The sequence below is a fragment of the Leptopilina heterotoma genome, unplaced genomic scaffold, assembly GCF_015476425.1.
Source record: "Leptopilina heterotoma isolate Lh14 unplaced genomic scaffold, ASM1547642v1 Lhet_100, whole genome shotgun sequence".
Classification (NCBI taxonomy): domain Eukaryota; kingdom Metazoa; phylum Arthropoda; class Insecta; order Hymenoptera; family Figitidae; genus Leptopilina; species Leptopilina heterotoma.
Window position 1 is genome coordinate 1,773,315 of NW_025110814.1, and position 18,663 is coordinate 1,791,977.

General features: G+C 26.0%; 2 protein-coding genes across 3 annotated transcripts in view; one reads left to right on the forward strand and one right to left on the reverse strand.

Moving 5' to 3' along the window:
- Nucleotides 1-15,613, reverse strand: part of LOC122499236 (septin-7) — a 145,214-nt gene extending 129,601 nt beyond the window's left edge. The window contains exons 1-3 of one of the 2 annotated variants that reach the window (XM_043607459.1): nt 15,239-15,613; nt 14,393-14,437; nt 5,739-5,740 (exon numbers count right to left, since the gene is read on the reverse strand). In XM_043607459.1, coding sequence (XP_043463394.1) covers nt 5,739-5,740; nt 14,393-14,437; nt 15,239-15,251 — 60 coding nt within the window. In that variant the 5' untranslated portion in view covers nt 15,252-15,613. The remainder of the gene's footprint in view (nt 1-5,738; nt 5,741-14,392; nt 14,438-15,238) is intronic. The other variant, XM_043607469.1, reaches the window with a different exon arrangement.
- A 272-nt stretch (nt 15,614-15,885) lies between these two features.
- Nucleotides 15,886-17,070, forward strand: LOC122499274 (dolichyl-diphosphooligosaccharide--protein glycosyltransferase subunit DAD1). Its single transcript, XM_043607537.1, has 2 exons — nt 15,886-16,207; nt 16,871-17,070. Exons 1-2 carry the CDS (start codon nt 16,003-16,005, stop codon nt 16,999-17,001), a joined length of 336 nt encoding a protein of 111 aa, XP_043463472.1. The 5' UTR covers nt 15,886-16,002; the 3' UTR covers nt 17,002-17,070.
- The last annotated feature ends 1,593 nt before the right edge of the window (nt 17,071-18,663 follow it).

Genomic DNA, 18,663 nt, shown 5'->3' on the forward strand with positions numbered 1-18,663 from the left:
ATTTTTGGTATTCGTGACCGTAATACACCTACAAAATTTTATCAAAATCCGTCAAGACGTGTAAGAGAAAATTTGTCCAGACATTTGTTCCTCTCGACGAATTATGTATACTACACTTGAAAATTTGTAAAAATAATTGGTTCTAAAAAATTCGGAAATCGACATCACTATAAGGCTTCCTTTATGAGGAAGCAAAATATTAAAATATTGTATAAAGATGTTTAGCGATGCAGAATTTTTTTTCGGAATCTTAAAAAAACCACAGCGAAGATTTTTTTAGTGCGTTTGCCTCATTCAAATTCGTTTGGTCGTTCAAAAGTTATTTAATTATTATTTAATAACTTATTTTTTTTTTATACAAATTTTTTATAAACATAATATAAAAAAAAATTTTGTTTTTTTACGCTGAATTTTTTCCAATAAGAATTTAGTGATTTGGTTAAGATGGAAAGAAGATTATGTATTCAAATATCGAATTCAATTATTTATTTATTAATCTGAAATTAAAATATCTACCTCTCCTGGGAATCGAACTCGGAACCTTCAGCACTATAGACTTGGACACTAACCACAAGCCTAAGCTCACATTTCATATTATTAACATATTTTTCTCAAATTATATGTGACGCTCCACGAGAAAAGGGACCTTATGACAAGAGTAAATAAGGTCCCTTTTCTCGTGGAGCGTCACATATTGTAAAGTTTCGTTTTAAAAGTACTTATTATATGTAAAAAAGGCTTGTACTGTTTATAAATAAATGAACAATTAAATAAATCAATAAATAACTATAATAATCTTGGTATTTTTAACGAAATTATTTTTTTTTTAAGAAACAGCCCTCGGATTGAATTTAGAGATAAAAAAATAATATAAAAAGTGTAAAAAGTGTAAATTATAAAAATATCCAACATTTAATTTGCATTCAATTTTTGTTAAAAAATTCTCATCATATGATGAGAATGTAAAAATATAAAATATTTATAAATATTCATTAACGAAAAAAATGAAATTATCAAGTTTTTTTCTATCACAGAAATAGATATGAACAATGAACCTAGTCTGTAATTATTGTTAACGAGGCTATTATAATTAACCTCTTCCACCAAATGTTTTAACTAGAGCTGTGCAAAATAATTCGAACCGAACTGTTCGAATTTTTTCGCCTAGTTCGAATGTCGAATATTCGACATTCGAACTAGCCCAGTTCGGATGTCGAATATTCGACATTCGACATTTCGGCGCCCCAAAACCGAACTAAACTCGGTTCGGTTAGAATTTTGCACAGCTCTAGTTTTAACAATTAATCACTCACGTTACATCAATGCGACTTCATTCTCTAATATGGAAATAATATAAAAGAAAATATAGGAAAAAATTTTTAAATATTATATATTTGCGAAAATTTACGAAATTGATACTTTTTTCCAGTCGTCCAAACTTTGAACAAAAATAATTTCGTTTTGTTTTAAATTTTCAGGAAAATTCATTTTTTTGTCTTGTTTTTTAAACTAGACAAATAGAGAAAAATCTATTTTTCGAATGCACATGTCGTGCGGCGCGTTTTAAACAATAAAATATAACAGTACATATCAAGAATATTCATATAAAGTTTTCTCCAACGAGACCAATTAAGGCTACATTGTAATACTTAAAAGACATTCTGTGCGGCATACTTCCTATTATCAAAGATGCATACCAATTATATATACATTTTTTTCTATATTTCCAAAAAAATCACTAAAGGCGAGAGAGAAAATTCTCGAAAAGAAGAAAAATCCACTGCGCTGATTTAGTGTAAAGAAGAACGTGACAAGAATAACCGAATTTGATTTTCAAAATAACAGTAGAATTTTAAAATATTTCATTAGGAATTTTATTTAGCCGAACTTTTACCGTTTTTCTTCTTATTAAATTTTTATTTATCCAAATTGTTAATACTACAATTTTTTTATAAAGCAGAACGGCACTTTATAAATTAACTTATATTTAAATAAATTCGGAAAATTATAAATTTGGATGAATATAAATTCGGCGAAATATAAATTTGGATAAATATAAATGCGGCTAAATATAAATTTGGATTAATATAAATTCGGCTAAATATAAAATCAGCTAAAAACAAGATCGAATAAATATAAATTCGGCTAAATATAAATTTAGACAAATAAAAATTCGGACACAAATCCGGCGTAACAAAAATCCGGATATATAAGAATTTCGCTAAATAAATTTAGTTAAATTAAAAATGTGGCTGAATGCATATTAGGCTAAAAAATTTTTATTAAAAATTAACCATTTGACGAATTTCACATTTGGCTAAATACATATTCAACTAAATACGTATCCGGAAAAATATAAATTTAACCAAAACGTAAATTTGGAAATATATTAATTCGGCCAAACATAAATTTAGCTAAATAAACTCCGTTAGTTTACATTAAATAATTTTTATTTAACCAAATCATCATTATGCTGAAATTTCATTTTATACTTATCCGGATAAATATAAATTCGACTAAAACATTTGGATAAATTTAAATTAGAAAAAAAGTTTATTTTTATCCAAATTTATATTTAGCGGAATTCATATTGATCCAAATTTACATTTATGCAAATACATATTTATTCAAAATTATATTTAGCGGAAATTATGAATTGTAACCCCAAAAAGCGGAAATTATATTCATCCAAATTTATATTTAGCCGAATATACAATATTAACCCAAATTTATATTTAGTCGAATTTAGTTGAACATATAAATTCCTAAAAGTGCTATTCTGCTAAATAAAAAAAATACAATTAAATTAAAAAATTTTTTGTGAAAAAGAAACAGTAATTATTACGTAAACGTTTTCGAGAAAATGAGATTAGTATCAGCCGGCTGCGTACGGTACGCGCCGCGCATGCGCGTCGGTCAAGGTGAGGGGTTCTCCCACCCGAATCCACTCCATATAAATAGGACAACTGGCGTCGGACCGTCACTCTTCATTGAGCCGCTCAGAGGGTTACTTCTCGCAAATGAGTATAAATTTATCTGAAATTTGTTCTCGAGGGTTTTCAGGGTCACTGAATACGAATCTAAAGACGAATTTTCAAAAGACAAAATGGCGGGAGTATTTTTTGAAAATAATTTCAATTGCTTAAAACTCATTACTCGGGGGTTTTTGGGGTCGCTGAGTACGAATTTACAGTCGAATCTTTAGAAAACAAAATGGCGACTAAACAGTGGCGGATTATTTCAAAAACGATTTTTTTTCACTTAAAACTCATCACACGGGGGTTTTTGGGGTCGCTGATTACGAATCTGATGGTAGTTTTCAAAAATCCCCAACGGCGGATAAAAAATAAAAACAAAAAAGCGTACGAACAATTAAGAAAACGATTTTAATAATACATATACAACTTTTATTCATTGGGGATTTTTGGGGTCACTGATAACGAATTTAATGACAGCTTTTTAAAATAAAAAAAGCGTTTCTAAAGAAAGAATTACGGCAAAACGAAACTATTATTTTTGTCTGGTGGATCGAGGCGTTTAATTCGATGAAAAATGGGGAATAATAATTCAAATGGAAAAGAAAGAAGAAGAGTAAAATTGCGTTGAAAATAGAGTAAACTAAATCGATTCTCGTTGTTCCATATGGAACGTATAAAATAATTTGAACGAGTCAGAGGAGGAGGGGGTTACCAGGGAGCAAGATAGGGGGGTTAATAGTAAATTTTATGTGTTGATACTTATAAATTTTTCATCTTAAAATTGCCACCCTATATGTGTATATACATATATAAGCGAACAATTTTAATTGATGACGTCATAAAGAAGGAATTTTCTCGAATAACTTTTAAAAGGCAGTAAAAATTAACTTTTATATATCATCACTCTTTGATCGCAAAAATCTCTCTCTTTCATAGCAGACATCGCTCTCTCTCTCGTCTTTCATATATTTATATCGATCTCTCACACACTGAGAGACATTATTATTAAATTAACTTCACATTTATTTTCATCATCGTAAAAAAAGTTTCAATCTCATTAAAAAAAAAAAATTGCCAGACGATTATTTTAAAATTAAATAAAACAACACTTTTCTTTTAAATCAAAATTGAATTTTTCTTTTCATCCAAGAAAAGATTGCCTATTCCCAATGGGAAATGCCAGTGTAGTGCCGATGCTCACCACTGGCTTAGTACTCAGACGATTGTTCGGCGTAGTCTAGCCGAGCCTCGACAATTAGTGCTGGCGCAGTACAGAATTTTTGTTTCGCCAAAGCTTGGACAAGCCACGGCGGCAAGTGCTGGCTGAGTATAGAAAAATTGTTCACAACGCTCTTTGCCAACATTGCTTTTTTGACATAAACTTGAAAAAAATTATAAAAAAAGTTTATATTATGAATGTTTATAAATATAAATTTATTGAAAAAAATTAATATTTTACTTTTCAGTTGTTCATTTTTTATTCTTATTAAATTTAATAATAACAATTTAACACAATTGTCTAACTTTGTAAATAATAAATTATTTAAACAAATTAAAATTATAAACAAAATTTAAACTTTAATCTCAATAATAATTTGGTTCCTATTAAAATACTATTATACTTCTTACTATGAATAAAAAATTATTAAAAAATTACGACGTAATTTAAGAATTACGTAAAATGTTAAATGCAATAAGTAAAGTAATTTAATTATTAAAAATTTAGTTCAATTTATTTTATTTCAATTTATTATTTCTAACGTATCCCTATTTTTTTCTCATCTTTGACTCAATAATTGTATGTCTGAATGATACTGAGATATTAAAATTTTACTGCACACACGTGTCGTTAGCATAGTGGTTAGAGCGTTAGTCTGTTAGTCCGTAGGTCGTAGGTTCGATTCCCCTCGTCAGCAATTTTGTTTATTTTCATAGGTTTGCGATATTTCTAGATTCCAATCGTTAGGTACTAAAATATGAAAATCTAATGCACACTTACTGTAATTGTTTATTATTTAATTTTTAAATGTTATAAACAATTTTTTTCTACTTCATTTACTATATCCATATTGTTAGTCTCCATCTTTAATACAATTTCTTTAAGAAGAGAAATATTTTATGAATAATAACTATTTATTAATATTATTTACCATTTTGTTGTTAAATTATTTATAATTATTAATTTACGACTAATTAATAACAATACGGCATTTATTGCGGCAATATTCTCAGCCAGCACTGGTCCAGTGCTGCGCCAGCGCTGTCTGGCAGCACTGACAGACAGTACTTCGGCAGCGCCGGACGGCGTTATCATCCCAGAGTTATGCCAGTGCTGGCTCTCAGCCTTGCCGCCAGTGCTGCCAGTGCTGGCGCAGTACTACGCCAGTTGTAAATTTCCCATTGGGTTGTTCATTAAAAATTTGAAAATCACAATTTTTCCAAAGATAATAAATTGAGACAAAAAACAACATTTTTGATTCGTTTTTTGTCTCAACTTGATATCCTTAAAAAAACTGTGATACTAAATTACAAAAAATAAAATTAAAAATTATGATATTATAAAAAATTTAGTTTAAATTTCTTTTTAGTACTAAATTCTCTTTTCAATTCTTTGGAAAAATATATTTAAAAAAATAACATTTCTTCACCGCGAGTGTATTTTAAAATGAGAGACACGACAGAAAATAAAGGTGCGTTATCAACGAGTTGTTAAAATAATAAAAAAAGTTTTTCTACACATTTTCGTTTGGAAAAACTTACCGCTGTATTGATGACGAATGTGGTGGTTTTTTATTATGTGACGATGATTATCACAAGAATTGGCGTCATGATTGATAAGATTGATGTGAGATGGTCGCAAATGTGTTATCATCATCCAGTGGCCGTGGAGAAACCGGAAATAAAAATCACAGTTGAGGATGGAGGGAAGGGGGTAGGGCGCAACGAGAGGAAGGTGCAGGAGAGCGATAAGGATAAAAATTGTGGAGAGAGGGAGAGAGGAAAGGGGAGGAAATAATAATAAAAATTAGTAAATTTCTTGAAAAACAATTACTTTCATCTTACTGACTAATTAATTATTAGTAATTAAAAAATAGTTTGGATTAAATTTATAGAACATATAATTTATATAACAATTACCTAATATTTATTAATTAAATATCACTAAAAAAAATATATTTATGGTACTGCCATAAATATGGCCAATTCTCACATATTATATTGGTGGATATGGAACAGCCATACGCAGTGTAGAACAGCCATATGTATGTGAGAGACAGTAATATGTATGTGAAGAACACCAATACTGTATTTGAAGAACAGAAATACAGTATTGCTGTTTCAGCTATACGTCCTAACCATACTCGTATGTCGGAATTGACAATATCATTTTTTTCAGTGTTTTAATTGTGAATTTTAATTACTCTCTAAATTTGAATTAGTAAAAATGTTTACTAATTTAAATTAGTGACTGACTTTTTGTTTTTAAATTAGTAAATTTTATTAATAAATTAGAAATTTCTACCAATTTATTAGTAATTCTACTAATTTATTAGCAAAATTTATTAATTCAAATTTACTAATTCAATACTTTTTGCTTTTGAATTACTAAAGTTTACTAATAAATAGTCATTTCTACCAATTTATTAGTCAAATTTACTAAGGGGTCGTCCATATACCACGTGGACACTTTTGGAGGAGGGGGGGGGTTAAAAAAAGTTTGAAAATGTCCACGATCCCATGTATTTTTGTGTCCACAAGGGGGAGGGGGGGGTCAAAAATCTTTGAAAAACTGTCCACGTGGTATATGGACGACCCCTAATAAAAAAGCAAAAAGTATTGAATTTTTAAATTTTACTAATAAATAGTTATTTCTATTAATTTATTAGTAAAATGTACTAATTCAAAAGCAAAAAGTATTCAATTAGTAAATTTGACTAATAAATAGTAATTTCTTCTAATTAATTAGTAAAATTTATTAATTCAAATTTACTAAGTTACTTATTCAATATTTTTTGCTTTCGAATTGCTAAATTTTATCAATAAATTGTAATTTCTACTAATTTATTAGTAGAATTTACTAATTCAAAAGAAAAAAGTATTCAATTACTAAATTTTACTAATAAATAGTAATTTCTACTGATTTATTAGTAAAATTTACTAATTCAATACTTTTTGCTTTTGAATTAGTAAAAGTTAACAAAAAATCAAACTCTAATTAAAATTAATAAACATTTTTACTAATTCATATTTAGAGAGTAATTTCTACTCCATTTTTTATAAAATTTACTAATTCAATAGCAAAAAGTAAGTCACTAATTCAAATTAGTATAAAGATTTTTACTAATTGAAGGGCTACATAAAATAAGGGGACGAACGCGTGGTTGAAAGGGATAATATCAGTCAGGTAGCAGCGAGCGGCTCAAGGCTTGTCACTGCTACCCGACTGGTACTATCCCTTCCAAGCCTCGCGTTCGTCCCCTTATTTTATGTAGCCCTTCAATTCATATTTAGAGAGTTGTTAAAAGTGACCTTTGATAAGATAACAACAAAAACCTAGTGAATAAATATAGAAAATAGTAGAGATAAAATATACAAATGTGCAATGTGAATTTTATTGTCAAAAGCGGAAAATTGACGCAAAAAATGATTTATCATTTTTTTTTTTTTTTGAAAATGTATTATTTTATAATTATTTTTAACATTGACAGTGAGAGATATTTCCTTTTCTAATTTTAAAGCACCAGGGAATTTGACTTTTGAAAATATTATATATATATATATATATAATATTTTCAAAATAACGAGGAATTTATTTTTAAAATATATAAGAGAGAGAAACAGAGAGAGGATGATCGCTTACGTGCATTTTGGGAAACGAAGATAACAGCAGATTCCATTGTTGCACAGAAAAATGATTGGAAACTTTTTTTTCAAAAAAACAAAAATATTCACTTTGAAATGTAAAGAGAAAAAAATTGTAGTCGTTTTTTTGTACAGTCATTAACAAAAATAAATCGCACTTTCAAGAATAATCAGTTTTTCAATTTTTCGCACTCAAATTGTATGACTTTTGACTTTTTATTTTTAAACAATGTAAAAAGAACACATTTCACTGTGTAATGAAATTTTAAATTAATTAATAATTATAAACAAAATTATAATAGAGTTAAACAATAATTGCAATAAAATACAAAAATAAATTAATATTTAATATAATTAATAATTAATATTCAAATGAATAATATTAATTTTTATAAATAATTCACAAACATAAAATTTGTAAAGTAGACTACCTATTTTTTTTATTTTTAATTATATTTTTATAAATCAAATTTATAAAATTTATTAATGATTATTTACTTATTTCGATGGCTCCTAAATGAAAACACATTATTCGCGACAGAAATTATAAAACACGTAACTCACGAAAACAAATAGAAAAAGCGTTATTCATCTGAAATCGTTTTTAGGCTAATTTTTAAAAATTTTGTTATTTATTTTAAACGAATATAAAATGCCAAATAAAGAATTTTTATTATTTAAAGTTAATTTAGCTTTAATAAAACAATTTTATTAACTTATATTTTTGCAATTAGTTTACACTTTAAAAATAATAAATATTAAAAACTGTCACATAGCCTTCAAAAAACTGTCATTTTAAATAAGCATATTTTCTATTTGTTTTCGTGAGTTACGTGTTTTATAAACGCTCTCGCGAATAATGTGTTTTCATTTAGGAGCCATCGATATATTTACTCCAAAGAAATATATTTGTCTTTTATGTTCATTTTATTTATTTTTTAATGTCCCTGAAATTAGCGTCGACGTTTAACATCGAAAATTACTTTTTGAACTTTCTAGAGATGAAAATGTCACTAATTTTACATCTTTCACTCATCTCGGAAGTGAAAATTATGTCCAGGGCACTTTTTTAAAATTAAAACCTTTAAAAAATCGTTGTATTCTTTTCATTTTTGTGAAAAAAGCTTTTCGACTCTTAGCGTCGACGCTAACTTCAGGGGCCTATTTTTTATTATTTATATTATTATTATTATTATTATTATTATTATTATTATTATTATTAATTTTACTTATTATTGAATAATAAATTATTTATATTTATTCATTTTATTTACTATTAGTAATGAAAGTATTAAATTTTTTTCTCTATTTTATTATTATTAACCAAAATTCTCTAATTCTTTGAATTAGTAAAAATGTTTATTGTGACTGACTTTTTGCTTTTGAATTAGTAATTTTTTTTATTATTCATTCGTATTTTTTATTAACAATTAATATAAAACTAATCTTTAATAAATAATCTTCGAAATAAATAAATTATAATAGTTAATTAATAAATTAATAATTAATTAGTACAATTAAATTAAAATTTTAATTAATAAAAATTTGAAAACTTCGCGAAATTTATAACACTTTTTTTTAATAATACAACCTTTGTTGATTTCTATAAATAAATTGCCAAATTAACCATAATTTTTTCTTTTTATAAATATTAAATATTCAAAATTTAAATAATAAATAAATATTTATAATCACACATGACTGTCAGAAGGAAAAAAACAGACGAGGAAATAATTCAAATTAGAGAAAAAACAATAGTAATTAAAAACGAATATCAATTTTTTAAGGGAAAAAACAAAAAATAAATAAATAATATCGATCACGAATCGCGGAATTGAAATCGACTTCGAGGTTCACGTGTCGAATTCAGAAGCTGCACTAAAGCCTCTTCGGCACTTGAATATACTCGTTTGCTTGTCTTCATGTGCCTGTATGTAAAATGCTTTCTCACACAGTCAAACACAAAATTCCATCTGTGTATTTCAGTTTCATTGTGTGGGAGGATAGTTTTATATATGTATATATATTTTTTAACTGAAGTGCGAACCTAAATATTTATTCTCTCTCTCTCTCTCTCTCTCTCGTCCCTTTTTATATTACAATTATAATGTTTAAAGCTAAATGCGACGCCAAAACGACCACATATAATTGTGACCTTACCCTCTGCTTCTTCATTTTTACTTTTGCTTTGGAATGCTGTGTACGCGCCCGATCTGGACCACAGAAATAATTGCACTTAATCTTAACGCCGAGATTTTTTCTCCCCTCTTTCTTTATTTTCCTCTTTTTTTTCTTTTTTTTCAATATTAAAAGTCAATATTTTATGATATTTTTTTTCAATGGTAAACAATGAAAATATTAAAATTGTTACCTATTTATAAAGGTATACTAACACAATTATTAATAATTATTATTACAATCAAATTATTATTATAATTAAAAATTATAATAACCAAACCAAGTCCACAAATTTATCTTTTAAATAAATAATAATAATAAAATAATAATAATTATTACAAACATTTTTTAATTATAATATACCTAATTAGCACTCTCTAAATCTGAATATGTGAAAATTCACATATTTGTACGTTATAAGTCGTCTTCTCGATCAATAAGTGCATATACACTGGTAATAAGTGAAATTTCACTCAGAATAAGTGAAAAATTTACTTATTTATAAGTGTATATGCACTTATTGATCGAGAGGACGACTTATAACGTACAATAAGTGAAATTTCACATATTCAGATTTAGAGAGCATATCTATAATTATTATTTATAATGATAATAATAAAAAAACGATAAATATTGAGATCCAAAAACTTAACTATTAACAAATTATTTTTTTATATTATAATTTATATTATAACTATTTAATTAATATAATTATTATTTGCTATTTTTTAAAACCGTCTTTTATTTATTTTGTTATAAAAAAAGCCTAAATACGGTATTTTTTATTTTCCATTATTATTATTTTTTTGGAAATACAATAAAATGGAGGAAAAAAGAAAAATATTTAATCGTCATTATAGAAACGCATTTTTCTAGAGTATTATTATTATTACTATTATTACTATTGTTGTTATTATAAGCATACAATTTAAATAGTAACTTTAGAACAAAAATGACACAATTTTAGGAACTAAAACCACTGTAAGATGATACTTCTCTTTTATTTTCTCTTTTTATGTAAATAGTACAATAGACTCTTAAAATGAGATATCGTTTCACATAATAATACTAGTATATGAGTCGCATACGTTATTTAAATAAATATTTATTGCATATAAATTTGAATTATTTTAATAATTTTTAATGACAATTAATAAATTAACAATTATACAATTACTAATTTATTAGACGTGAATACTTAAATAATTATAATTAATTAATACTATAATAGTAATAATAATAATACAATTTAATTAGAAAGAGGAATATTTATTTGAAAGAAAAGTATAGGGGAGAGTGGGGCAAACCGGACCCCCTAACGGTTTTTTGACTCTTGTGACTAAACGAATCAACCGATTTTATTTTTCGATGGCTTGTTTGAAAGATCATTTAATTGCGCAACTTTTTCCTAGAGACACCTATACTTTATCTTTTATTGTTTATTTGCTGTGTTAACTTTAAAAAATTTTGCAAACGGTCCGATTTGCCCCACCCCCTGGGGTAAACCGGACCGTTTAGTTTTTTATTCATAATATTGCATTTACATAATCTACAATAATAAAAAACATAAAGAATCATGTAAACAATGGTTACATGATTATTATTAAATAATAATACGGGGTTGAATTTTAATTAAATAAATATTTTTTTTAATAAAAAAATAAAAATGTTTGTCATTATCAGAGAAACAATGTTAAAGGGCGCAATTCTCATTGGAAGACAATTATTTTTCATTGTAAGTAAATATTTTAATGAAAGAAACATTTTATTTAAAAATAATTTTTATGAAACTTTAATTCAATGGAAATATTCTATGGCCGGTTTGCCCCACAGGCCCATTTTGAGAATAAATGTTTGTCAAAAAGAAACGCTTTACAAATTCATCAAAGTTTTTGGTGGTAAATATTCCTGAGGTATGTACCTTCAAAACCTAAGGCCTAATATTTGGAAACATTACACGATTTCCTCAGAATTTCCTTAAGAAAAAATTCGTAAAAGTGTAGAAAAAAACTAAAAAAAACTTTTGCTCCCTGCGTCGCACAAACGCAAGCTAAAACTGTCAGATTGAAAAAATAAGGTATACTAAACAGGGTTGTTTTAAATTTGTAAACAACACTATTTCCAATTTCGCCATTTCGGAAATATTGAGAGGGGTCCGGTTTGCCCCACTCTCCCCTATTTATTTACTTTTTTGTTGTAAAATTATTTATATTTATTAATGCAAAAAAATAATAGCAATACAACGATAACAACAAATAAATAAACAACAATATAACCACAAAAAACAAAAATTATATAACAATAATAACAATAATAATTATATAATTATAATAAAGTAATAATAGTAAAAATAATAGTATTTGTATGTTTATTATTAATTATAATAATTATTTAATTAAGAGATGAGATATTATCAACCTATCCAAGTCAGGTTAAGATAGATTGATAATATCTCATCTCTCAATATTAAACAATTTTAACCAAGTGATAAATTCAACTTCATACATATAATAATTATTATTAAGTAATAGTTATTAATTAATTAGTAATTAATTATTAATTAATAATTATTAATTATAAATGTAACAACAGTAACAACAATAATGTTACTAATAATAACAATAAATAATGTAATATACAAATGAGCGGATGGGAAGAAGAACTCGCCGAGCGCGAGACCGTAAAGCATAGTTCCAGTCAGGTAGCAGTATGTGTGGCCCAGAGGCGCTCACTGCTATACCTGACTGATATTATCCCTTACGGTCTCGCGCTCGGCGAGTTCCTCTTCCCATCCGCTCAAATAATCTAATTTAAGTTATTAATCATATTAACGAATTTATAGTTAATTTAAACCAAAGTATTAAATATTTGCAACAAATTTAAATTTCCAAAAGAAAATTTTAAAATAGTAAAAAATTGAAATAATAAATTATATTTTACACGGTATTATTTTAAGAAAATTAAAATTTTTGTTTCGTAAAAAAATATAGAGAAGAAAAAAAAAGAGAAATTAAAAAAGAAATTGTTTTTCAATATCAAAAATTTCAAGTTCACTTTCACGATATTTTTTCATTTTTTTTCTAATGTAAAAGTTCGAAATCATAAAAAAGCGATGGAATCGAAAGCAGATGATAAGAAAAAGAAGATTGTGGAAGAATAAAGCAAATATAACTCGTTTATTTATGTTCCGTTCAATGACAGTTGATTTAAGAAAAAGAAAGAAAAAAAACGAAAAAATTGAAAATAACTTTAGGGAGTAAAAAACAGTATTTAAACCAATAATATACGAAATGTTTCAAAAAAAAAAGAAAGAAAGAAAAGAGAAAAAAATTCTGAGTCATCTTATTCTCAAGCAGCCTCTTCATTAAAATATTTAATCAATAAATTTCATTTTTTTTCTCCTCTCACTCCCCAAAAAAAAACTCAAGTGAAAAATTTATCACTAATTGACAAATTTCATACACAGACAAACAAGAAATAAATTCAAATTATTTTTAAAAATTAATTTACAAAAAAATTTTCAAAATTGTTCTTTAATAATTTTTCAGCAATTTTCTTTAAACAAATTTTTAAATTTAATTATATAAATTACACTCAATTGATTAAATTTATAATAAATATTTAATTAACAATAGTACAAGTTTCTAAATAAATAATTATTATTTTCATTAATTGTTATTTTATTAAGAAATTATTACTTTTATTATTCGTATTATTATCTTATTCGTATTACTATTGTTACGTTTTGTATTATTATTATTATTATATTATTTTTTATTTTATTTCTTATTTTCTTTATTTATTTTATTTTGGAATTTAATATAAATATTTCTTTTTTATTATTTGTTAAAATAATTATTATTTATTAATATAATTAATTTATTTATATGAATTATTATATATAAATATTATAAATAAATAAATATAATTATTATTTAATATATTGATAATTATTAATTAATAATCATAAATAATTATAAATTAAGTGGAGAAATATTAATTGTTAATTACCTATACTTAACAAACAAAGGAACGAAAAAATTGACAAACTATATTAACTGCGATACATAATTTTTGTTTAGAAATAAAAATTACTATGTACTGCAGAGATAATCATAAATGATCGCAAACTAAATAATTACTACACTAACAAAATAAATATCAAGCAAACCTACGATAACTACGAATAATTTTTTTTTATTCATAATAAAGCGTGTAAAATTTTACAAGAATGAAAATGATTCACTAGAACTACGAATATATTTTTTTTCCAAATGAGTAAAATACAAATAAGAGAAATAAAATAAGGAAGAAAATGATTCACGTAATATGTCGTGATTTCTACGAGGTTTGTGCTTTTTATAAATGCGTACCTGTATTCGAATCTTGTGAATCATCCTGAATCGAGTTCAATGCCGCTATGTATACAAAAGAAAGACAATATTTTTTACTCAATATATACAATACACTTTAGTTTAGTATCTCAATAAAATTTTCAATTACTAAAGTCCCTATCGCCTAATAAATTCTTCCCCTAAAAATGATAGAAAAGAAACAGCAAAAAAAATTAACCTATTAAATTATTAATTTACTGTATACTATTGCTAATTTATTAAATTAAGTACTTTAATTTTATTATTATGTACAAATTGAATCTATTTTTTATACAACTACTAATTGAATTGCTATTCATTTCAAAATTAATATTAATAGCAGTAAAAATTTCAAAATTAAAAGTCTATTTTCTAACCTCAAAAAAGCGAAATCAATAAAAAAAAAATGCGCCAAAAAATTAGCGCCAAAACAAAAAATAATTAGGTCAATGACCGCGTGTCCCTGGGACAAAATGACAATAAATAACCCCCAAGTTTTTTCCTTCTAATTAAATATCATTCAATTGGCTAAATCGGGATAAATTGACAAAATGTTTATGTTAGGTTAGGTCTTCTTTTGCATTATTGTTTCGTATTGACCGGGTGTGTGATGCGCACCGCGTTTTATTGACGGAAAATTTGGCGCCCTCCAAAATGGTCGACGACCCGTAAATGTCAGGTGTTTTCCTCTCAAGCAAAAATTTCGCGACACAAAATTCTCCCCAACAAGAAAAAACCCCGCGTTTTTCTCTCCATTCTACTTTCTACTATGTACACTCCCGTAAATTTCAAAAATACAAAAAATGTCTAATTGTATAAATATTAACAGTGGAAAAATAAACTCACCACTTCTCTGCATGATTGTTTTCCTCCACACTACTTAGTGAAAAATCACAGGACCATAACGCACTAACAAATTTATAAGGCCAAAGCCAAAAATCAATCAATTCACTAAAAACCGGGGAAGAGATGAAAAAGATTCTCACTCACTAGCTTAACACACAACACGTTCGTTTTTCAAATTCTCTTCTCTCTCGAAGTACACTCGCCCTCGAGAACTGTTGTTACTATCGATATAAAAAACAATTGCAGTAGAGCCGCCGGTGTGGCGGTTGAAGACGCGAATTTTGCGCCAGTATTTCTAAAGAGAAAAAATAACACAGTAAAAAAAACCACGCATGAACCAACCCAACCAACGAAAATGCGCACCTGGCGGCGGTTAACATAACCTCAAAATGTTCGAACGCGTGCGTGGGAGAGATTTCCCAGGGACATACATACTTTTCCCCGTCACCCCTTAAATTCTCCCCTAAAAAAATTTTCCAAACCTTGCAAACTATTTTAAATCTTTCTCTTTTGTTTCCGTTCCACAAGAAAATAGTCTAGAGCCCTTTTTGAAAAATTTACCAACCTCTATAAATTGTTTACAAAAAGAAATTAAATTCAAATGTAAATACCAATTTAAATGTAAATACCTACGTCCCTGTCTCGTGCCACGCGTCAATTCCACGAATTTCTTTTGACACTTTTTCAATTTTCCAAGAGAGGTTCTTGTTGAAATAAACTCCGGTGGTGCATTATTTCACGTAAATTAATAATTTTCACTTAAAATGTCGATGTTAGCTGTGGTTAATAAATTTTGGCAGGAATACACAAAGAATACACCAAAAAAATTGAAAATTATTGACTCGTATCTATTTTATGTGTTTTTGACTGGTGTCATTCAATTCATCTATTGTTGTCTCGTTGGCACATTTCCCTTTAACAGTTTTCTCAGTGGATTTATCTCCTGTATTTCGTGCTTTATTTTAGGTGGTGAGTAAATTAATTAACTAATAAACATTTTAAATTTTTTAGTTGTAAAATTTTTCGAATTATCCTAACCTAAAAACCGGTAAAAACAGTCTTATCTAAAACTTTTCTTCCAATATATTCATAGTTTTTGTTTAAAAACCTGTTCATTGAGAGTTGATTTTATTATTTTTATTATTTCGATGATTTTTTCCTTTATTTAATTGATCTCTTAATAGTAAATGCAAAATATTTGAGGTTATGTTTTGAAAATCATTTTTTCTATATAAAATTCTTAACTACCATAATTAATGGTTTTATTATTATTATCATTAATATTATTAGTTCTATTGTTATTTCTATAATTATTAATATTCTTTTCTTATAATGATTACTATTACGAAATAATTGAAAAATCAGACCCAAAAAAATGTTTTAACAAAAAGGGATTATTATTGTTATAAACTAGTAGGTAATAACTATTAATTACTTGAAATTTCGAACATATTTTCTGAAAAAATTGTTATTTTTCGAGAAAAAATTAATTCTAGTTAAAAATATTGAAAAATTAAATTAAAAGTTTTTAATGAAAAAAATAAATCTAGAATATAAATTTTATAAGGAAAATTATTTATTATAAATACCTACTTTACGAAAATAATGAAATTTTATTTTTTTTCATTTCAGTGTGTCTCAGACTTCAAGTGAATCCACAAAATAAAACGCATTTTTATGGAATCAGTGCCGAAAGGGGATTTGCCGATTTTATTTTTGCACACATTATTCTTCATCTCGTTGTTATGAATTTTATTGGATAAGAAATTATTTAGAAAAAAGGAAGAAAACAATGTTTTTTTGTATATGTATTAAATATTTTTAGAAAATAATTTTTAAAACGTCTTATATTTTACTAAAGAACCGTTAAATTTTTTTTATTCTTTTCTGTCATTTTTCCATTTGTAAAATTACAATTTTTTTTGTTTTAATTAAAAACTAAATATTTCTTTATTTTTGAAATTGAAAATTAAATATATTTTTTTAATTGGAAATAAATTATTTCTCTGCTTTTTGAATTAAGGGCATTTGAACCTTGATGACGTCACACATGCTTTGCACAATCTGTAACGTCATCAAGGTTCAAATGCCCTTAAGAATAAAATTATTTTTTCTTTAATTATTAAATTAATTTTCTTTTTAAATAACTTAATTCTTGAAAAACTATCATAAAATAAACAAATTATTTAATGAATAATTTTACTTCAATAGTTCAAAAATCAATTCAATTTCAAAAGAGTTCAGTTTACAATTTTCATAAATGACGGGTTCCACGTCAAGTGACCCAGGTCAAAAATTTACATGGAATATTTGAAAAATTTGTAGTTTCTGTAAAACAAAACGAAAATACGTTTTCTATTTTGGGTTTTGCTGCTGTTTTTCAACACTTTCTAATAGTGTGAACAAATGTAGAGAAAAAAAATTGTTTGACCTTGAAAAATTAAATTAAAAAATAAAATTTCATTTTTTTATCAAATGGGCAGTTTTTATTTTTTTTAAAAAATTTTTATCATAAAGGTGAGGTTTTTTCCTAAAAAAAATGTATAGGTCAAAACGTGGGACAAGAACTTTTAACTGGTCAAATTAAGCATTTACTTCTGCCGTGCACCGTCCCACAGTGGAATTTTTTTTACAATTTACTATTAAAAAATGTCTATAGCTTACAATTTTTAACCGATTTGAGTGTTCTTTGTCTTAAATTAAAGGGGAATAAATTCTTAAGACATCCTTCGAGGCCGATTTTGGAGATTTTAATTATTTATAATTTTTTTTAAATCAAAGTTAACAAATTAATACACTTTTTTAAAAAAGGAGGTTTATTTTCTTATTCCGTTGATGCACATGATCTAAATAAATTTAAATTCATCCAATATGACCACCAGATAATTAATAAAGCATAAAATAATTTATTTCAATTGTTATAAACAATATATAGCCCAACAACGAGCAGGGGCGGTGGATTGCAGAAGTAAATGTTTATTTTGACCAGTTAAAAGTTCTTGTCCCACGTTTTGACCTATACATTTTTTTTAGGAAAAAACCTCACCTTTATGATAAAAATTTTTTTTTAAAATAAAAACTGTCCATTTGATGAAAAAATGAAATTTTATTTTTTAATTTAATTTTTCAAGGTCAAACATTTTTTTTCTCTACATTTGTTTACACCATTAGAGAGTGTTGAAAAACAGCAGAAAAACCCAAAATAGAAAACGTATTTTCGTTTTGTTTTAAAGAAACTACAAATTTTTCAAATATTCCATGTTAGACCAAAAATTTAAACTTTGACCCCCTCCAGTTTTTATATTTGTTTAAATAAATTAATAATATTTGGTATTTTTAATTGTATCTAATAGGACTACTGTTTGTGCAAACTTTTAACCCGATCCCAAACATTTAAAATTTTGACCTGGGTCACTTAACGTGGA